A 23,509-nucleotide genomic window follows, 5' to 3' on the forward strand; every position below is an offset into this window, starting at 1 on the left:
AGAAATGAGGAAGTATACAGATTGTTTTTATAAAGTACTGAACCCCAAAGGAGATAGAGATAATTTATTTGTATTTTTAAAATCCTGGACTTTTGTGTTGAATTAGATCTTAGTTTACATATTTCAAGAGATGTTGCTATCTTGGTATATTAATATTGCAGATAAAATAGCTGTCTAGAGTCCTTTGGGTTAAAGTTTTCCTAACATATGCTGATGCCAGATCAAAAGAAATAACAGTTAAACATTTCTCTGAAGGCTCAGATAAACAACAAATCCATCACTCGGAAATGATAATGACTTTTCTGATTGAGGTGAGAAAATTGTATTTAACATGTTCAACAATCAGTCCAGAGAAGATAATGTCTATGTGACCACCTAAGTATATTCACTGAACTGCATCCCTAAATTTTTCTAACTTCTGATCTTGAATAGTCTGGTGGACATATTAATTACTTTTATCTTTCAAGGAAAATTGTTGCTTTTTTGACAAATACTACTTATTATCCCATCACCCTTTGAGATCAGTATTTCATATGTTGACAACAACCCTAGCTTAGCAGAGTCAATATTTTGCTAAGTGTTAATTTGGAACCCCCTGGGGCATAGACACATTTAAGACAAGAAACACATCTGCTTTATGTGTATTTCTTAGTATTCTTAAAGGAGATTCATTTGATGCCTACTTCTTGACAAATGTGCTGATGGGACCTCATCTTTTATTCTTGTGAGTAGTACTACTTAATCTGGGTGATGCTCTTGCCAGAGTATGGTTTACACCAGTATCTGAAAACTATTTCATCAATACCAAAGAGTACTGAGTTTCCAAATATGTGTTATACAGTGTGATTGTGATTAAGTCGTATGAGACAGAGGTGATCTGTGATGGGAATCTTTAGTGATCCAGAAAATAATGTTCCTGTTATGAATATCAGCACTTCATTAAGTTCTTGTTATGTGGCAGGTAATGAATTAAGTTCTTCCTATATAGTTTCTTTTCTTTATTTTACTGTTATGTTTTGTTGCTGCTATTATTGTTGGGAGTAGTATTGAAGCAGGATTTCATCATACAGCCTAGGCTGGCTTGAAACTTGTTATGTATCCCTTACTTCCTTTGAACTCACTACCCTCTTATTTCTGCCTCTTAATTGTTTGGATTATAGGCATTCAACACCATTCATCGCTTCTTGTTTATTTTAAATGTACAGAATCTAGTTGCTGTTGATCCTCAGTTCCCAACACAGTGTGATAGTTTAGGCATGGTGCTAATTTATGTATTTATGCTCACTAAAGTTCTAATGTAGATCCATGGGTGCACTTACAACTGCAAGTGAATTTACATCTGTGTACTTGTGATTCTCTTACCATGAACATGTGCTTTTCTCTTCATATCTTGCAAGTGATTCCTATTATTATGAAGCTTGGGTTCCTTGTTTCACTGCTATTGAAACAAAATACTTAAGTCTCATCTACCTACTTACTGTATTTTTTTAAAAGATTTATTTTAATGTTTCGAGAAACATTCATCTGTGCAGAATGTTTATATATACGCTCATCACAGCAGCATGTAACACACACACATATGCACGCACGCACACATTCACGCACATGCACACACACAAATCTCTTGAAAATTCACTTTGTTTCTGATATTTAAATCCTTATCCATCCAAAAAATAATGATTTGAAGTAGAGTTATAGTCTCCCATTTTTCTCATATGTATAACACATTTTTCTCATCATTGAATGTGTTCTTCCTTTGCCACTAATCAAACACACAATTCATATCAGATGCCATAGATAAGTACACTTGTATATGTATCTTTGTTTTGTTCCTTTGGTGATTTGTCTACCCACAAAAATAACACTAAATTACTGCAACTTTGTAATAAATCCCTTTGTGCACAGTTCAAATACTTCTTTCTCTGTTAGTTTTTACCTTTTGTGATTGAGCTTTTGTGTATACATTTTAAAGTTAGTCATGTTGTAAAAAACAAAACAAAATAATATACTTTTGGGGTTTTGATCGACATTTCATTGAGTTCATAAATTAATTTGTAAAAGATTAACATCTACATTTGCCTTAGTCGTACCATGAGGAACATTGTATACATACATCCACTCACATCTTCTTTTACATCTTCATATTGTTTGCTTTCATATTCAATTCTTGTACCTTTTTGTTAAGTTTATTCTATGGTAATTAAACAATTTTTGACCGTGTACACTAAAGCATTAAAATTTAAAAATATTCATTGTTTACCAAACATACTTATGCTGTCCTGTAGCAGAGCAATTAGCTTTTTGAAACACTAAATGAATGGCCAGCCATTGCAGTTCATTTGCTTATATCTTATATTAATTAGTTATGATGCTTTATCTTTGGAATTAATTTGTTACTAATTTCTAAATATTTACTTATTTTTATTATGTATATGTATATGTGTGTGTATGGGTTTTACCTATATGTATGTGTATGTACTGCATATGTCCTGGATGCTCACAAAGACCTCAGGAAGGCTCCAGGTCCCTTAGAACTGGAGTTATGGAAGATGTGAGTGCTAGGAACTGAACTTAAGTCTGAGTCCTCTGAAAGGCAGCAAGTGCTCTTAACTGCTGAGCCATTTCTCCATCCCCTATTTTGTGATTTATTTGGCAGAATCTTAGTGTTATTTTTTTGTTTTAAATATTTTTGATAATTCATAGGTACTATATTTACATAATTTCCACCCTTTTTCTCCCCTTTCCAGCTACTCCATACTCACTCTCAATTTATTACTTCTTCTGCCATTATTGTCTTTCACACACATATACAACCTACAAAGGTCCATTTAGTGTTTTTTTTGTATGCTCATGAGTTAGGGCTGGCCACTTGGGATTGGTTTACCTATTGGAGGCTCTTCCCTAGAGAAGACGGATTCTTCTCATTCTCTAGCCATTGGTTGCCTGTAGCTCTTAATCTAGGGGTGGGGTCTTGTGAGGGTTTTTCAACTATGCTGGCAGGTAAGCTTGTCTGCTCATTATTTAGGTCTGTTTACACATTCATATTACTGAGATTCACGGGTGCAGCATCCTTTTCATGTCTAAGAGACACTATCTCACATCAAGCATCCTGGTCCTCTGCCTTGCACAATCTTAATATCTCCTCTTCTGTGATGTTCTCTGAACTTTAGGTGTGTTGTAATTGTATCATTGGTAGTTGGGCACCCCATGGTCATTTACTTTCTGCATTTTGACCATTATGGATCTCTGCAAACACCATATTTCCATCTTCTGCACAAATAAGCTTCTTGGACAAGGGGTGAGAGCTATCTGTGTTACTTTTGAAACTTTTAGGCTTAGAACTTTTCCTATGAAATTAATTACTATAAAGGTAAATATCATATATGGACTTTTATGATATATCTAATCATATTGTTTATTAACTGGCTATCACAAAATGATAAATAACATCAAAGAATGACATATGAAACTAGTATGCATTTTAAAATATAGAGAACATAACGTTCATTTTATCAACAGTATAACTAACTTAGAACTTAGCAACAAAAATATTTAAATCCATTACTTAAACAATTTAAAATTAAATAATCTTGAAGCTGGTATGTTTGTAATGAGAAGAATCTCTATTTATTTATTTGCATACTTTAAAAAAAGGTGTCCGGAAACAAATGATAATACCCTGATGAAAATTGACTTATTATATTTCCCTATGTCAGTTTTGTATTGCTGTTTTAAAATTTACCACCAACAGAGTGGCTTAAATGACACATATTTATTGTAGCATAAATCCATAGGTCAGAAGTCTAGCAGAATTCATTTAGTTCTTTACTCTGTAATTATAAAAGCTGAAGTGAAAGTATCTCCTTGTTGAGAGGCTCTATGAAGAACTGCTTCTAAATTACTGAAGGTATCGGGAGAGCACAGTCTCTCCATGGTAGGATCGATTTCATCTTCTTGCCTTGCTGATGAGGGATGCCCTGAAGTCCACAAGCATCTCATTACTATTGCATGTGATCTGCAGCATGTCAGAGTCAGCACGTCCCAGTGCCTGAGAAACTCCCACACCCCTTTCCTTTTGATATCTTTTTCTGCCCAATGTCTGTCTATCCCTCCAGTGGAACAAAGTTCTGCTCTCTTAATTCTGATGTGGTTAGATGACATTCACTTCAGCAGTTTAGGATATTCTCCATATTTTAAGTCTATAAGCATAATTCTATCTATAAAGTCAATATGGTAAGTAACAAGTATTTGCAAATTCCAGTAATTAAGTCATGGGCACTTATTTGTGTGTGCATGTATGGTGAGGAAGACTGAGTAGTTTTCATATTTATTTGAAATTTTAAAATAATGACAATTTTCTGTCCAGTCTAATAACTAAATAAGCATGAATGTACAGAAAATTCTACTCTTCCCTGAGGCAATACAGCAGAGTGTGAGAATAGTTACATTCTTTCGTAATTCCTCCTTTTCTCCTCCGCTAAAAACAATGTTTTAGATTTATTTACTTTATTTTATCTGCGTGAGTGTTTTCCTCATGTATCCCTGTCCTCCAAGTGTGTGCCCAGTACTGGAACTTGTCAGAAGACCTTGGATCCCCTAGAATTGAAGCTATATGGATGGTTGTGAACCACCATGTGAGTGCTGGGAACTGACTCGGGTGCTTCGTAAGAGGAACTCAACTATCAAGCCATTTTTCCAACTCCTGTCTTTTCATTTCTAAGAAACATTGGGGTCCTACGAAGAATTAGTAATGTGAAAAATGTAATATAGTTTGGGGAATTCTTTAAAGTTTTCTTCTCCTTTCTTCCTGCTTTCTCTTTGTCTTCTTTCTTACCTTCCTTCCTTCTCCTTTCTTTTTTCCTTCCACCAAAAGCAGAATACATCAAATGTTAGAAAGAATAACATCTATGGAGTAGAAAATTCCTTGTATTTTTCAATAATTTGTGACTACTTTCCATACAAGATGCTGCCCTTTTCTATCACTGCAGATGAATAATGCAAGCACCAGAAAGCAGAAATGACTTTCCCATACCTGGGAAGAAGTAGTCGTAGTTTTTAAATTCTGACAATTTTGATTTCAAGGCTTGAGACTTATAAAATATCCTCTACTGAGAATCTATACTTCCCTCCTCTGATTTGTCTCACAATCTCACTGATTTATGTATGTCCTTTTAGACTAGATTTCAATCTTTTAAAAGCCCATTAAAATAAGCCTCCGTGTTGATTTATGTGACATATATTTACTTGAATTTATCATTTATTTTTACACAGTCAGTCAGTTCACAGAGGATTTCCTCCGGGTCGATTCAGTGGATGGATTTGCATATGAATTCTGGGGGTTACAATAAGGAAGTTTTACAACAGTTGACCTATGTATGCTCCTCAAGTTTGTAGCTTTAAAAACATTGTATTTATTCTTTATGTGTATATATTACTGCATTTCATGTAGATGGAGAGATGGAAATACAGTGAACTTACCAATGTAAACTTACTGTTAGACACATACATTATGAGTCAAGACACCAGGAAGTATTGCAACCTAATAGTAAGATGGCTATCAATGCATGGTTTGCATGTGAAGTCAATTAAGTTTCGCGTTTACAGAGCACTTCCATCATGTTAGGCTGAGGATAAAATTCTATGAAGACCAGACCTTGCCTCTGAGAAACATGGGTATGAAGAAACCATAGACAGGAATAAGTCAGTGATGTAATCCTGGAGTTGAAAGCCAGGTATAAGGAGAGATTCGTTGATGTAAAGATATTGTTTCTCTCCATGAATGGTTTTATGAGAATCAAGGCAATGCAGGGAAACTGCAAGCTTGATGTCTAGTCAGACACACATCCATTTATGAGTGTTAACAAAAGAGGAAATGGTGCTGTCTAGGACTGCTGTAGTAAATCAGAACCCAAGAAGGCAGTGAAGCACACAGGCATGGTGGGAGAGGAAATTGAAGATCTTGACTTGGCTAGTGAGTTGTACTGGCAACTGAGTCATGATGTGTGTGGCTCATGGGAACTGTTGAAGCTAGCTTATTCCATTTCATGGTTTTCCTCCCATAGCCTTGATGCCTTTTTTTTTAATGATGTTTTTAACATGAGATGAAAAGACATAGTCTGGGTTCAGAATTTACCTCTTTCAATTTCTGTGGCTTTGGCAAATTACATGACTTCTTCAGATCCCTTAATAAATCATCTGCAAAATGTGTGGAATAATTTCTTTCTTACAAAGGTTTGAAAAGGTCTTTTTTTTTCTTCATTGCACTATATATTGTGCATCAGATGATCAGGCAGTGATCCCAGCTGCTGTTCTGTATACTGTGTCAGCTTTAAAGAGGCGAGGTTGTTGTCACTTCATGGTTTATGTGCATTTGGAATAATTGCTTCCATATTTCTGACAAAAATTAAGTTGTGAAGTTAAATTTTACCATAAATTTTGGGATACAAATTTACTTGTTATAGTTAATGGCTGCCTTCATTTCTTACCTCATAAGCAGCAGAGCTTAGCTAAGTAGTTTAAGACTGTGGTCCTCAACCCAGGTTGCATTGTTAGAGTCATCTGGAAAGATTGCAGAAACCATTATCCAGATGCTACCCCAACCCACGGAGCTGAGATTTCCTGGCTGAGTAGCTCTTATGTTGTAGCAGATCATCATCTATGAGGTGGTAGAGCCTACTTTATAGAGTTGATTTGAGGATCACAGTAAAAAAAAAAAAATCTGGGCTGGAGAGATGGCTCAGAGGTTAAGAGCACCGACTGCACTTCCAGAGGTCCTGAGTTCAATTCCCAGCAACCACATGGTGGCTCACAACCATCTGTAATCAGATCTGGCACCCTCTTCTGTATACATGATAAAAAAATAAATCTTTAAAAAAAAATCTTTTCCCAAGCAACTGATGCAACGTAATCTTAAAGCATTTTAGATCATGCTCTTAGGGACATAAGCATGCACTAAGAGAAACAGGAGAGAACAAAGGAAGTCAAAGGCAACAATATGTCATGTATTGAACAGAGCAAGAGAAAAAGTTTGCAGGAAATCCCATCTCCACCATACCATTTAGTCCATTTTAATGAATATGTGCTTGTGGCTTTCTCCAGGACTACAGAATTCATACCCCAGGCATCTCTAATGATTAAGAACAGGAATAAGGACCATCTTATGAATGGCAGGCACTATTAGGAGGGAAGACATCTAGGGCAGTTTCCTTCCTTCCTTCCTTCCTTCCTTCCTTCCTTCCTTCCTTCCTTCCTTCCTTCCTTCCTTCCTTCCTTCCTTCCTTCCTTTTAATTAGTAGTGATGGTGTTTTTCCCATCTTTTTTTAATTTAAGAAATTTTTTTTCATTTTACATACCAACCACAGATCCCCCTCTTATCCTTGCTCCCGCTCTCTCCCCCAGTCTCCGCCCCCCATCTCACTCCACTCCATCCTCTGCTCCAAAAGAGTAAGACCTCCTATGAGGAGTCAGCAAACCCTGGTACATTCAGTTGAGGCAGGACCCCCTCCCCCATCAAGGCTGGACAAGGCATCCCACCATAGGTAATGGACTCCAGAAATCCAGCTCATGCACCAGGAATAAATCCTAATCCCACTGGCAGAGGCCCCTCAAACAGACCGAGTTACACAATTGCTTGCTGTATTTAGAGGGCCTAGTCTTATCCAATGCAGGTTCCACAGCTGTCTGCTGTGGGACGGTCTGTATGTCAAATTGCTCTGATTGGTCAATAAATAAAACACTGGTTGGCCAGTGGCCAGGCAGGAAGTAGGTGGGACAAGGAGAGAGGAGAATTCTGGGAAGCGGAAGGCTGAGGCGGAGAGACACTGCAGCCGCCGCCATGACCAGCAGCATGTGAAGATGCCAGCAAGCCACCAGCCATGTGGCAAGGTATAGACTTATGGAAATGGATTAATTTAAGCTATAAGAAGAGTTAGCAAGAAGCCTGCCACGGCCATACAGTTTGTAAGCAATATAAGTCTCTCTGTTTACTTGGTTGGGTCTGAGCGGCTGTGGGACTGGCGGGTGACAAAGATTTGTCCTGACTGTGGGCAAGGCGGAAAACTCTAGCTACAGCTGTCAGTCTAAAATTCCTGAGATCCTAATGATTCAGTTGTCTCTGTAGATTTCCTCATAGTGATCTTGACCCCCATTGCTCATATAATCCCTCTTCCCTCTCTTTGACTGGACTCTGGGAACTCGGCCTGGTGCTTGGCTGTGGATCTCTGAATCTGCTTCCATCAGTTACTGGATAAAGCCTCTAGCTTCTTTGGAGCTGTGGGTTGTAGTCTGGTTATCCTTTGCTTTACATCTAGTATCCATTTATGAGTAAGTACATACCATGTTTATCTTTCTGAGTCTGGATTACCTCACTCAGGATGATATTTTCTAATTCCATCCATTTGCCTGCAAATTTCATGATGTTATTGTTTTTTATAGCTGAGTAATACTCCATTGTGTATATGTACAACATTTTCTTTATCCATTCTTTGGTTGAGGGGCATCTAGGTTGCTTCCAGTTTCTGTCTATTATGAATAATGCTGTTATGAACATAGTTGAGCATGTGTCTTTCTGGCATGTATTTAAGGAAATGAATCACAGTTTTACTAGATATGGTCTTATTTCAAATTGGTAATTTCGCAACAACATTCTGAACTGAGAGTGTGCTTACTCAAGTGAGCCATGCAAAAAAGAGAACTATCATGATATTACTTATATTTGGAACCTAACAATAGTTGAATTCACAGATTCAGAGGGTAGAATAATGATTACCAGGGCTTGCAGTGGTGGACTGGGGAGGGAAAATATTAGTTAAATATTATTAGTGCATGGGAAGAATAAGTTCTGATGGCCAGTCAAGCATTGTGGTGATTATACGTCAGAAATATATTGTCTTTCACAAGCCTGAAAAGAGTGGAATTGTAGTGAGCTTAGTGCAAAGGAAAGGTAAGTGTTGATGCAAAGCAGGAAGTGGTACATCTCTTTGTTAGCATAGTTTGGTCATCTTATATTGTGTGTTCATATAAATACTTCACATTGTAAGTAATGAATGTGTACAGTACTTATTTGTTGTTTAAAAATAAAATAAGATTTAAAAAGAGGTGACTGGAAAGAGTAACCTGAAAACATGACAGGACAGTACAAAACTAATGAGAGCGCTTGACACAGGGGATAAGTCCCATCCTCAGGCAGGGGAGTGCTCCAGAGGACTAGAGTTTAAGGTGAAGCTAGAAGAGGAATCGAGCTACTGGGGTGAAGAGCTTGAAGACAAATGTGTGTGAATAAGTAGGCTGTGTAGAAATGGAGAGACCTCCAGAGAGAGGGGAGAATACAAATGAGGTTTCTTTTAGAACTCTCGTGAGCTTATCAGTGAATACGGATTCCTGTGACACCTGACCATGGAGTTGTAGAACACATAGTGCTGAGACCCCAGGCATCTTAAAGCTAGGCTAGTGTAAGAAATTGACCCAGAAATGGAAAAATATATTAAAGTGATTGTATCATTAGCAAAAAGGAGAAAAGTCAGTTTTAAGGCCATTGAGAGCAGAAGGAAATTGTTTTTACTCAGGGAGCTTTAGTAAGATGAAAGGAACGCTTCAGGATTCTTAGAGGAGCTGGTATTTGTCATGGACCTTAGAGAGCAGGGCGAGACCTGCAACTGCAGGTCAAGGTTGCTTGTCATTTGTACTTGACTCTGTTTTGACCCTTGTCTTGTTTGTTCAGGTAGGATTGTGTCTAAGCAGAGCCTCTGCATCTGTCCTGAACCTCAACTGCAGCCTTATCCTTTTACCCATGTGCCGGACACTCCTGGCTTATCTTCGAGGATCACAGAAGGTAGGGAAAAAAAAAAAAAAACTTGATGAATTTCTGTGGAAAAAATCAAATGTAATGATTACATGTTAGTTCTCCTGTTTTTATGAACTTATTTTATTTGGAAGTTTTCTTCTCAGTGGTGGTAAGGGACACATGGTCAGAAAGCTACTCTGCAAAACTAGCCCAGGGCAGAGGATTGCAGACATACCTTTAATCATGCTTTTAGGTACTATTTTCAGTACTTCAGGACTCTCATGACTCATAAGAACAGCTCTACAATCAGATACTGCTGCTCTATTTTAAGCTTGAGAACCTGAGGTACAGAGAATATGGCTTGACCAAGATCAGAAATGAGTGACCGACAGAGCTAAATTGTTTCAGTGATCTGTGAAAAACATAATACTGATTTACTCTAGTGAAACTCAGTTGTTTTTTCATGTAATTATATTTGGAAAGTGTTTATCTTAATGCAGTCATTTATGGAAATAACATTCCCTAGGTTGCAAGTATTCTTAAAGGCTAGGATTTGATCTCTCTGGCTGGTTATTGGATAGGCATGAAGAGAAGGAAAATAAGTGGCAGGAAGTGAAAAGTAAAGAGTTGTTGCCTAGTATGAAGCACAGATATTCAAAGATTCCTGGCAATTATTTTTCTATAAAATCGAGCAGGTATTTAAAACCACAGATTGGATTGGTCTAACTTAAAAAATAAACTTATTTTTTGCAACACAAAAGCAATCAGATATTCTATCAAATTTAAAGATTAAAAAAAAATATGCCAGGTTATCAGACAGTTTCACCTACCTGTGTTCCAACAAAACCACGGCTGATGACAGTTGGGGACAAATGCCAGCACAGACATTTAAGTGCAGTGACATTTGCTTTGAAGAACATAAGGTCGCAATGCAGTTCTAATATTTTTATCTAACAGTTTGTCTTTCAGTTTTTCAAATCAATAACATACCTTCTCACATTCGTTTGAATTGCATCAGTGAATAATTATGTCATAATTCTCTCAGTTTTGACTAATAGACTCATGTTATATTTACAAATTTTTGATGATACTAGCAAGAATGGAATGAAAAAATTTGTACATATTTTGACTGGTTGTATTACTCTTACCGTATAAATTCATGTTTATTTAGGTTCCAAGCAGGAGAACAAGAAGATTATTGGATAAAAGTAAGACATTCCACATAACCTGTGGCATAACTATCTGTATTTTCTCAGGTGAGAAAGCTGAAAAGCATGATTTTATTAGAATTGTATATTTTACCAGTGTAGAATATTTGATTTTCTTCTGTATGTTTTCACCTACCATGAACTTATTTGGTGATTTTCTAATTATATATGTTAGTCGCTCTTTTGTGAATTGGAGGAGAGTTGTGAAAGGAACTACAGAACATGGCTGTTTCTTATGGCATTTTGCATTATGTTGTCCAGGTGCTGAACCCAAGGTCATAGTGATTTACTTGCAAATTATTTCATTTGTAAAGTTTAAAATAAGGAGACCAAGCATTTCCAAGCTTAAAAGTATTATGGTATGACCTTATGTGAATGAAAATTAGAATGTGAGTTTTTCATTTAAAAATATGATGCTAGCTCAATATGTATTTTGCAAGCATGTTTTATATCGATAATTGGGTACAAGAATAGATTTTAAATTTGTGTAATTTTATCTTGATTCATTTCAAGTTAGCAAATGTAAAGTGAGAAACTTTAAAAGTTGATTCAATATAAGTTTTAACCTTGAACATTTATATATAATATATATATATATATATAGTGACATGTACCCATCAATACAGTATCATATGGAATATTTCCACCGTTCTGAACATACTCAGTGTTCTACCAGTTTGTTTTTCTCTTCTCTCTGAAACTCTCCTTTTTCTGTCTACAGAGTTTTTTCTTTTCTTTTCTTTTTTTTCTTTTCTTTTATTTTTTATGTCAGGTACCTAGAACCATAGAATGCATTGGCTTTTCTGATTTGCCTTGTTCAATGCATCATATAAATTTAAGTTCCTTCCTATATTTTTTATCACTTGATGGCTCATGTCATTTCAGAGTTGACTGGTATTTATTTCACTGTCTAGATAAACTACAGTTCATGCATTCACCTACATCCTGGTTGCTTCCAACTTTTTTCAATTATGGCTGAAGTTGCTGTAAAATAATCTGTCTATGTCTCTGTTGTCTCTGTCACCCTTTCCTCCTCTCCCTTCCTTTTCTGTCTCTGAATCTGTCTCTGTCTCCTGTGTATATGTCATATGTGTGTTTTGTGACTAGAGGGTTCTTAAGTATTTTGGGGTAAGCGTGAGAGGAAGATAAATTGAATTTTATCATCCAAAGAGGCCATCCCCCATCAGTGAAACCGAGTTCCCATTTCAACAGCCATTCTTTTATGAAACTGATTTACATTATTGTAGTTCATGATACAAAGTGTGAAACATTTTCTTATGCTTATTTATCATTTACATATTTCCTTTTGTGAGGTACCTGTTCAGATCTTTGACTCTTCTTTTAATCAGATAATATTTTAGATTGTTGTTTTAAGTAGTTCACACCTTTAATCCCAGAACTTAGGAGGCAGAGGCAGGTTGATCTTTGAGTTGGAGGCCAGACTCGTTTGCATAGAGGGAGTTCAAGGACAGCCAGGACTATACAGAAAACCCTATCTCCAAGAAAACAAAACAAAAACAAACAAGAAAGTCCCGTCTCAGGACTTTAAGTCTTTGAAAGTTGGGTTTTGCCCAGTCTGCAGCATGTGTTCTCATCTCTTCCATTCCTGGAAGAAAAAAAGTTAAATCTTAATGTTGTCTACTTTATCAGTCATTTTTTTATAGATTATTTCTTTGAATTGAGTCAAAATATTAATTTATTGATTCCATGTGATTTCCATAAAATATTAATGACATACTCACAGAATCAGAGAATATATGGAATTATAGTATAACTTATATGGAAATGAGAAGAAAGTAAAACAGACTGAATAGCCAAAGTAGTCATGAGCAAGAAGAACAAAGATGGAGGCATTATGCTCTCTAACTTTAATTTTGATTCAATTTATTACAAAAGTATAGAAATCAAGAGCATAATGCAGAGCTAGAGAGATAGCTTGGGTTCCCAGCACCCACACTAGGTGCATTACAACTGCCTGCAACTCTAGTTCCCGGGGATCCAACACCCACTACTAGTTTCTGCTGGCACATGTCCACATGTGGTATACACAGACACACATATGCCCATAAATACACGTTTTTAAAAAGAGAGCGTGATATTAGCGTATAAAAAGACACAGAGAATCTCTGAGATGACTCAGTGGGTAAAAGCTCGTTCCACACAGGCCTCTTGACCTGAGTTTGACCAGAACCCACACAGAGAGCCAGAGTTCATGGTATGGATCAGTCATCCCAGAACTCTTTATTGCTAGATCAGAGACAGGAGAATAGCTGAAAGCTGAGGCTGGCTAGCTGGCCTACATGATGTTGTGCAGTAGAAAGAAAAGAGACCTTGCCTCAACAAGTTGGAAGGTAAGAACTGACACTTGAAAGTTGTCCTTGGACCTCCACATATGTGCTGTTGCATGTATGTGCATGCAGACCAGAAAATTGGTTATTTAAAAAGATAAAAAGACACATAGTCAAATGAGTCAGCATAGTATGCTCTGAAATAATGCCATGCAGTTGCAGTCAAGTGATTCTCTACATAGGTGCCAAAAACACAGTGGATGAACAGGATCCTTTCCATTAAATTGTGCTCAGCATACTGAGTCATCACATAACTCTAACTCCAAATAAAAATCAGCTTAAAAATGGATTAAAGACTTACATTTTAGATGGAAAGACAAGGGGGTTTGAAAGCCCAGCATTTAAGAGTGCTGCTCAATCATGAGGACTGGAGTTCAAGTCCATATCTGGTAGCTCACAAAAGCCAGAAACTCCAGCTCCAAGGGATCTAGAACCATTTTATGGCCTCCATGGGCACTTGCTCATATACATTGTATATGTATATACAATCATGCAGACATACACATTAATAAGAACAAATAAATTAATATCTTTTAACAAGTGTAACCTTGAAAATGCAAAAAACAAACAAAAACTATATGCTAAAATCCTACTTTTTCTTTCATTTGTTGTCTCTGGTCCTTGTAAAAGCATTATTGGTTATATTCATTTGAGTCGAATTTTGGATTCTCAATTCCCTTGTTTCATTTGTATATTTTTCTGCCAGTAACATGCTCTCTTGAGTACTGTAACTTCTTGGCAATTTGAGAATCTTTCTGCTTTTAATGCAACCCTTCGTTCATGCCCAACTTGATTACCTGACTTATAAGTCCTCAAAGTTAACTTCTAGGATATTTGACATCCTGAACATCTCTTACCTTTATTGGTCTTTGTGGCTAATCCATAGTTCTTGGTTTTTCTGTATGTTATAGTCTTAAGTTTCAGGGATTATAAGCTTGTCTAGTTTCCAGGCCATGTTTCCTTTGAACCAGTAAACTTCATATGTTATTGTAAACTGTAATGGTTTATTAGCCACTACAGAACATTTATGTCTTATTTTTTGTGCCAGACCAGTCCCTACATTTATTTACCCTAGGAACTCATGAGGAATGAGGTATAAGAGACTTAGTTAGAAATAAAGAGGGGAGAGACAACACAGAATAGACTTGGGTGGGCCTGGATCCTCATCCACCGGCCCAGAACTTTATTCCAAAGGTCTATTTATAACAATACCAAAGGGTGGAATAAAAGACCTCTCCCTTGCAAGTTACAGTCAAGTGTAGACCCTTACAAACACCTGATACTCAGGCCTGTGGTCCAGTCAATTCTTTTGCAGTCCTGCTGGGTACAGCCTCTAGGAAACCTAGTGGGCTCCAACACTTTTCTGTCTCCATCATTTTACAGATAAATTTAAGATTAATAGACAGGTTATAGGGCCAAAGCTATAGGAATTTCTTTAGTCAGTGCATTATAATAGAATGTTAGTTTATACTCACTTAAACACCAATAACAGATTGGTGAAGGAGGAGGCATGGCAGCCTCATTGAACAGATTATTTGTTCTCTGCTTGCCTGTCTTGAGATAATTTTCTTCCCTGGCTATGACAAAAAGAGTTGTCTCAAACCTCTCATAATTCCCAGATGCATGCATCTTTTATATACCCCCAGAGATAGGTGAGCGCTGTGTTGGTGGTGTGGTTATAGGTGGGATATTTGTCAAGTGGTGATTACTATTTTCCCTACTTTTTCTTTTGTGACATGCCTTTCAACACTTTCCTGTTGAGCTTAAAGAATTAGTTATTAATGGTGAAAAACTTCAGCTGGATAAAAGCCATCCAGTAGGCTGCGATTGGGATGGATGACAGTGAAGTATATAAGATAGAGTAGGCTGGAGCAATGGGAAAGATGAAAGATGTGCAACACAAAGATTTCCAGGAAATGATTTAGTAAACAAATGAATGCTTGTGTTGATAGACATAGAATGTTGGGTAGAGGAGAGAGGGGGGCAGGGAGTAGAGGAAGAAATGGGAGACATTGAGTGAAAATCCCTAGATCTTGACCTAAATTACTATGGTTATTTTATTCTACCTTTTTTTTTTTTTCTTTTTTTTTTCTTTTTTTTTTTTTTTTTTTTTTTTTTGGTTTTTGGTTTTTCGAGACAGGGTTTCTCTGTGTAGCTTCGTGCCTTTCATGGAATTTGCTCTGTAGACCAGGCTGGCCTTGAACTCACAGAGATCTACCTGGCTCTGCCTGCCCAGTGCTGGCATTAAAGGCGTGAACCAACAACACACAGCTTTATTCTAGCTTTTTAAAATTTAGTAAACTACGTTCAGGTGATTTTTATTTTGTGTTTTAGAATAATTTCAACTTAATAGTTCATTGCTTAGATAACTATTGGAGTTTGATCCTTAAATCCTTAATTGTTTATGGAGAACTGTTGGCTTCTAGCCAAAGGGCATGTGTGGAAAGCCCACTGACTTATACCTGGTGTGGTTCCGTAGGTGTGCATGTGGCTGCCCACTTGATGAATGCCCTCAACTTCTCAGTGAACTATAGTGAAGATTTCCTTGAACTGAATGCAGCAAGATACCGAAATGAGGTGGGTGGTCCCTGCCCTTCCATTTCCCTCTCACTTGTCATTAGATAACTAATGAGGGTCTGTGATTTTGACAGAAAATTTGTACCTTGCTGCTCCTTTGAGTGCTTTTAAAATGCAGTTGTCAAGTTGAGTTTTATTCCCTTTCAATAGAAATTGCAGGTAATTACTATTCTATAGTTTCTCCTGATGAAAATGGGAGACTGCAGTGTCTACTTTTTATATCCTGCAATATTAAGAAGGTTGCCACTCAGATCTACTTTCTGACTCCCAACAGTTTTTGTCTAATTCCTCTCAGTTAGCTGAGAGTGTCGACAGTGCTAATCTCAGATAAAAATACTTTAATAACTCACTTACTGTGCTGGGGGAAAAGGGCACAGCTGTAGGTTGATTATTTGTGGATTCTAAAGAATGAATGTTAGTGTGTTTTTATGATGACTTTGTTTCCATGAAATATATGACCATGAGCTGAATTTCCTAGCATGTGATATCTGACTTAGGGATGCTGTTCTTTCATGTGATCTCTTATTTGATCATGAGATGAGGTTTTACATGCTGAGCCAGAGCCAGATGCACAGCGCTGTTAGGTCTCTGTGGCTTAGTACTTTCACATCGTGTTCAGATAGTCATTGCTTCCCAAGGCCATGGCTGCAACCAAGTCAAACTGCTCTGTCTTCCAGCCCTTTTGTGGTGAGTGACAGTGACTTTTCCTCTCATTAATGTTCTTCTCATTCCAGACTCCATTTTCTCTTCCACATACTGTTAGGACTTTCACAGACAAGGCTGCTCTAATTGTTTGTTTGATTCTCATCTTAAAAGGAAACAAATGACAGAACACATTGTAAAACTGAATACCTCTGATCACTTTTGATAAATCTCTTGCCTCTAGAATCATCTGAAAACAGCAATATGATTTAATTAGTATGATGCATGGGCATTGCTATTTTCAAAACATGTGATTATATACTGTGTAAAGCACTGAGATTCCCTGGAGAACCTAGCTTCCTAGCTTGTCAAGGGACAGCTCTCCATGTCATGTTCTGTTTCTCTCCTCTCCACTTTCTGTCCCTATGCTATCCTCTAGCCTTTTCCCACATTATCAATGGTTACTTGTTTCCAGTCCCCACTACAGTTTCATTGGCTTAACATTTCCTTTTCATCTCCTCTTTCTATAATTCATGCCTGTTTAACACCTATAATAGTTTTCCTATTTTCATACTACCTATTTATGTTTAGTTGTCCAATATTCCACTTGGTATTTTTAGTCTTTTTTGGGGGGGGAGGCGGGGATTGAGACAGGATTTCTCTGTATAGTTCTGGCTGTCCTGGAACTCACTTTGTAGACTAAATTGGCTTCAAACTCACAGAGATCCACCAACCTTTGACTCCCTGAGGCTGGTTTAAAGGCATGTACCAACATGCCTGGCCTGTGTTTTTAGAAAAATTATTTTTTGTTGAGCATTGAACACAATGTATTTAAAAGCTACCTTAGTTGTAGAGTCAGGACAGTAATGGGTTTCTAAGCTTGCAATCTTCTGGGCAACATAATGAGAACATAATATATATTTTATTTTGTATTATAGCTTAAGTTATTGCGTCTCAAAGTCATTGAAAAGTAAACCACATTACAAACAGCCTGTAATCAGATCAATGGTCAGACCTTCCACCTTATCCAGTGCTTTCCTTTTCTAGGGTGGGAAGACTTCTCTAGTTTTGCTTTTTATAGTGCAAAAAATGTCCGGAGACTTAATTGAGCCTGTTACTCACACTGGAAGATTAGTGCCCTAATTCCTAATACAGGGTAACACATACTGCAAACCTTTTGCAGAGGTTTGTGCCATTAGCATTTTATTTTCCAGTCAAATGTTTTCTTCTTTTCTTTTCTTAGGATCCTAGAAAGCTTCTCTTCACAACTGGTAAGTCATTATTATTGTTTTTTCTTGGATTCACAAGCAAAGGTCTTTGGAAATAAGCATGATCAAATTACACAACAGCTGGTATGTGCTAAATTACAACATTCCGTAAGTGATGTTAATAGTTTAGCTATGATGCTTAGTGTCAACTGAGGGAGCAAAACAGAGTTCGGAGCGCGAATAAATAAAGAGTAGAAGAATAGTTGGATCTGGGGGGAGATTGATCCCCAATTTTCTAAGAAAGCGCCATATTGATTTCCAAAGTGGTTGTACAAGCTTGCATTCCCACCAGCAGTGGAGGAGAGTTCCCCTAGCTCCACATCCTCTCCAGCATAAGGTGTCTTCAGTGTTTTTGATCTTAGCCATTCTGACAGGTGTAAGGTTAGGTATCTCAGAGTTGTTTTGATTTGCATTTCCCTGATGATTAGGGATGTTGAGCAATTCCTTAAATGTCTTTCAGCCATTTGAGTTTCCTTTGTTGAGAATTCTCTGTTTAGTTCTAAAGCCCATTTCTTAATTGAGGGGAGAGGGGCGGGAGGGGGGAGAACAAGGGAATCGTGGCTGATCTGTAGAACTGAATTGTATTGTAAAATAAAATAAAATTAAAAAAAAATTTAATGTGGAAAAAGAAATAAAGAGTAAAAGTAATCAGTCACACTGGTATGGTGTACATTCTTTGGCAATGTTTTTGAATGAAAAGACTATAACCTTCATGCTCCCTGAAGGCCTGCCTTGACTTGTGGCAGTAGCTGGTGCTGTGAGAGGTAATATACATGTCCCGAGTCCCTGCTCAAAAACTTTAGAGGGAAAGCACCAGACTATTGGTGTCAGTGTAGTTCTAATAAGTCAGTCATTTTGAACAGATAAGCAAGATACGATCTTAAACCTGCAAGTGAGAAAGTCATTAAAATAACTTCCGTTTTAGGGCTGTGTTACCCTTTCCATTTGTGACTGATTGTTCCTTTTTAAGAATATCCACTCGAGGTCATTCAGGTAGGGCAGTTGGTGCAATTATGTATTGTAAAGGCTACTAATTATTCATTTTCATATTAGTAGATAAAATCATTAAGGATACATGGACCCATTTTTTTTCTCTAAAAAATACAAGTATATGTTTGGCTTTATTCTTTGAGAGGCTCGAGTACTTTCAGATAAATAAGTATAATTTATTTAAGCAAATTTAGAATTTGTGTCCCTAAGTGGCTAATGGATTAGAACTTAGTTTAGCTGCCAGCCAAGAGTATGCTAGAGGCCATTCAATGTTTCAGGGATGGTTCAGTATTTATCACTTAGAGTCCCCTGTGCTGTAATTTCTATGTTGTTTAATCTGCCTGGATCCAACAAAGGACCAAGATTTTTTTTTAGACTAGCTTCATTTTATATGAAAATCTACTGATACACTCTAAATGTCTGCCAATAATTAATTGAACACAAAATCTACTTGTCGATCTCTTTAATTTGACACAGAGATCTATCTACACAACATCCTACATAGTAAGACACCATTTTTCCCTGTTTACTTCCATATACTAAGACCTGGGGTTTCTTTAAGATAGTCTCAACCCTTACCTTTTCAGTCACTATAATTACAACAGTCATTATAATCTTCAGTCATTATAATTAATATATAATTATCTTTACCAATTATATTTTTCTTCTTCATTTTTCTGAATGAAATGATCTTCTTATAAATTTTGACTAGCAGTCAGTTTTGTAGGATTGAATCCAGGGCTTGCACCTTCTACGCAAACAGTCCATGACTAAGCTTCATACTCAGTCTGAACTACATAGACCCTTTTTTCCCTCCTTTTCTTTTTAATTGAGAAATTTTCTACTCACCCTACATACCACCTACAGATCCCACCTCCTCCCTTCTACCCTCCAGCCCTCCCTCCCAAGCTACCCTCCATCCCCACCTCCTCCAAATCAAGGTCTCCCATGGGGAATCATTGGACCCCAGCACACAGAGCCAGAGCTAGGCATGTACAAGCCCCTTTCTGCTGCATCAAGGCTGTGCAAGGTGCCATAGCACGGCACCGGGATCCATTCCTGCTACATAGACTCTTAATCATTTTGAGAGACAGAATTCTGCACATCCATGTTCTTTTGCTCCTTTACTCACAGTAACTAAGGAATTGAACCAGTCAAGATGAACAGCTAAAGAAAACATGGCACACACATGTAACTGGATTTTATTCATCCTTGCAGAAAAATAAAATTATGACATCTACAGAAAATAGGGGGCACTGAAAGTTATTTTAAGCAAAATAATCCAGAGAGAGAAAGCCTGTGTTTTCTCCCACAACTAAAATCCTACTTTAGTGTGTGTGTGTGTGTGTGTGTTTCTGTGTATGTGTTAAAGGGGTGTAAATATAGATCATGAAACCAAAAAGGAAATCATGGAGGGAGGGTTGGAATCCTACAGAGTGGAATGGGAAAAAGAGGGTAATACAAAGTGTTTGACATGAAAGCAGAAGTGAGCGGCGGGGTGAGGTGGGACCTGAGGGAGGAGAATAGGGGGACAAAGGCAGGGAGGAGATTCATCAGGAATGCAGATGTCATAATGAAACCCAATATGTTGTATATTGGGTTTAAAATATACTGTAAAATTAATTTGAGTGTACAGAAAAAAAAGCAACATGTTTTAGATAGAATGATAATTTCATCAAAAGAATTAAAAATCATTAAATTTATTCTCTGTAGTTTTCAGATGAGATTCAGCAAGCTTATGGATTTGCCAGAGGAATAACTACAAGACCATAATGTCACGCCATTTTGAACATTGGCTGGGTGCTTGCAAACTTCTCTACCCTTTTCCAATGACAGAAGTCAAGCCTGCTAGGTCTCTCTCTGTCTCTCCCTTTCTTTCCGAGGTTTTCCTACATATTTTCAATGTTCTGCTTCATGGAGAGAATTCTCTACTCAATGTGAGGAAATATTTGAGTTCAGCACATGTTTTACTGTAGCTCTTATGAGATACTTTATTACACTACTGTGACTTGTGACTCTTCAAAGAATGCTTATGACTCTTGAGTAACAGAAGTGAATATCTTAAGGAAATGGAAAATTGTGGCTGTATTTCAAACATACCCTTTTTTTTAAGTTTCCTTCTATTAAGATGATTTGTAGACAGATATTCATTGACCAATTGTGGCAGGTCCAGAATAACACAGGGAACCTTCATACCTAAATAATTCATGAAGGGATAATGAAATTATCAGGGAAGTCCATCTGATCACAAATTTTATAGTATGTAACAATCATGGGGTCTAACACTTAAGTGGTTTTTAAGGCTTAAGTAGAGGTTTTTGTTGTTTGTTTTTCAAATCTTTCCAAACTTAACTAACATTCACTAAATCACACACACACACACACACACACACACACACACACACACACACGTGTGTGTGTGTGTGTGTGTGTGTGTAAAACATACTGTTTTAATGGCATATGTGTTAGTCTTTACCAAAATGAAGACTTCAAATATTTCCATTACCCTGCTCCCAAATATGACCCTTAAGAATTCCTCTTATCCTCTGTTCCTTCTAGTGACTCATGTGCTTTTTGTTTGTTTGTTTGTTTGTTTGTTTTGTTTTTTGTTTTTTTTGAGACAGGGTTTCTCTGTGTAACTTTGTGCCTTTCCTGGATCTTGCTCTGTAGACCAGACTGGCCTCAAACTCACAGAGATCTACCTGGCTCTGCCTCCCGAGTGCTGGGATTAAAGGCGTACGCCATCACCACCCAGCTCAACTCATGTGCTTTTTATAACTAAAAGATAATATGAAAATTCTAGACTTTTTCATAAAAATTCATCAGCACATTTCTATATTTTAGTAGGTAAAAAAAATTAAAAATTAGCTTCTTTTATTCAATCTAGTAATTTGGGGATTCATCTATGTTGATGTTTAATCCATCAATAGTTCCTATTTTATTGGTTATTAATTTTCCATATATGTGTGTGTGTGTGTGTGTGTGTGTGTGTGTGTGTGTGTATGCAGTTGTTTCTCTATTTACCTGTTGGTATGAATGTGAGTATCTGTATCCCATGACTATTAAAAACAGCTATGTATGTTCTCAAATGAGTATTTGGGTTGCTATATGCTTGTTTCTTTGAGTAGCTACTTAGGAACCAGGCCAATCAGGGATGTTGCTTTTTAAGTAGTCTGTTGTCTGCCCTGCAGTGTGAGGGGGATTGATTTCTTCCCATGTGGCTAAGAAGCAATCATTTACCTAGAGGAAATGGAAAGGGTGCTGTGAAATGAATACTATAGGAAAAAAAAAAACTGCACAGAAGACATGGTTTGGATTAGGAGCATCAGGCAAGGGCATGCATGATTCCTGATGGCATTAAGTCTGTGTATTTGGAAAAGGACTCAACTCTTAACATGCCAAACAAGATTAGATCCCTTGTTTTTCATGTGGCTCTTTAAAGTGAAATTTGTTTCTACCATAGCAAGTATTCTGCTATCATTATTTTCTAGTTGTTGAAAACACTTTGAAATCTGAATGATGCACACATGCACTGTCCTTACACTGTTCCAAGCTGGGTTGTTTCTTTCATGGTTACCTGTCAGTGAAAACTTTTCTGCCCCATAGGTGCTGCCCAACAGAAAGAGAAGTGGGAAGTATATAGACTTCTCCAGACAGAATCAGTTGAATAATTTTTTCTTTGGACCAATTTCAGAGTCCCTCATATGGGGAATTTAGGACTTACTATTGTTTATGTGATTTTATGAATTAAAAAATAGTAATGAGATAGGCAGAGTTATTCATTTTTACAATTTTAACAAAGTAAGGGGTCGATTTACATTTTAGCTTACATATATATCAGCTATTCATTCTAGACATGGTATATGGTCTAGTGCTATATTTGTAGCTATAAAAATCATTAATTTTAACATGTCTGCAGATTTTTTCTTTAATTCAAATTTATTTTATACTATATCAGAGCATTGTTTTTATATTTTGTAGACATTATTTGTCTGTGCGGGGGTGTCACAGTGTCTCTGTGTGAAGGGTGTACATCAGAGGACAGTTTATGGGAGTTATTTTTCTCCTTTCACTGTGTGAACTATTGGACTGAAACTTAAATTTTCAGCCTTGGTGGCAAGCACCTTTACCTGCTGAGTTATCTCACAGAACCTACAGTGCTTTTGATATGAAGAAAAAATAAATCTAGAAGCTTTCTTCAAATACCAGCACAGTTAGGGCCTACCATAGAAGATGGGGAAGACAGATTATAAGAGCCAGAGGGCCAGAGCATTTGTTTCAAGATAGTGTCTTCTTTATATGACAGGAAAGTTACACCCATGAAACCTCAACAATTTGATTGCCTAAACAAGACCTACATAATGCCATGCCAATGTAGAGCTATAGTCAATTTTATGGCAGCACTAATTAAACACTATTTTCTTTAAAATGGTTCTCCCACAAAGACTCAGGGGTCACTCTGGAAGGAGTGGAAAGAGTGTAAGAGTTAGAGGAGGTGGATCGCTACAAGGAAAGAGTGTCTTCTGGATTCAGTGAGGCAGCCACACAGATGAACTCACAGCAGTTGTAACAGCATGGTCAAGATATGTGCAAGCCTAAAGGAGGCCAAATGCTAGTATGCAGCAGGGAGTTGGGCACAGAGCTCCAACCCTAGCCAAGTGGCTATTGGCAGTTCTTCGCTGCTGGGAAAGGAAG

General features: G+C 37.2%; 1 protein-coding gene across 6 annotated transcripts in view; it reads left to right on the forward strand.

The window, feature by feature from the left end:
- The window catches only part of Nox4 (NADPH oxidase 4), a 126,292-nt gene that overhangs the window by 21,093 nt on the left and 81,690 nt on the right, over positions 1-23,509 (forward strand). For 5 of the 6 annotated variants that reach the window (XM_006995719.4, XM_015989144.3, XM_076546686.1 and 2 more), the window contains 4 exons: positions 9,719-9,829; positions 10,953-11,037; positions 15,817-15,914; positions 17,800-17,827. In XM_006995719.4, coding sequence (XP_006995781.1) covers positions 9,719-9,829; positions 10,953-11,037; positions 15,817-15,914; positions 17,800-17,827 — 322 coding nt within the window. The remainder of the gene's footprint in view (positions 1-9,718; positions 9,830-10,952; positions 11,038-15,816; positions 15,915-17,799; positions 17,828-23,509) is intronic. The other variant, XM_015989147.3, reaches the window with a different exon arrangement.

Source organism: Peromyscus maniculatus, chromosome 1, assembly GCF_049852395.1.
Source record: "Peromyscus maniculatus bairdii isolate BWxNUB_F1_BW_parent chromosome 1, HU_Pman_BW_mat_3.1, whole genome shotgun sequence".
In the NCBI taxonomy this organism is placed as follows: Eukaryota; Metazoa; Chordata; class Mammalia; order Rodentia; family Cricetidae; genus Peromyscus; species Peromyscus maniculatus.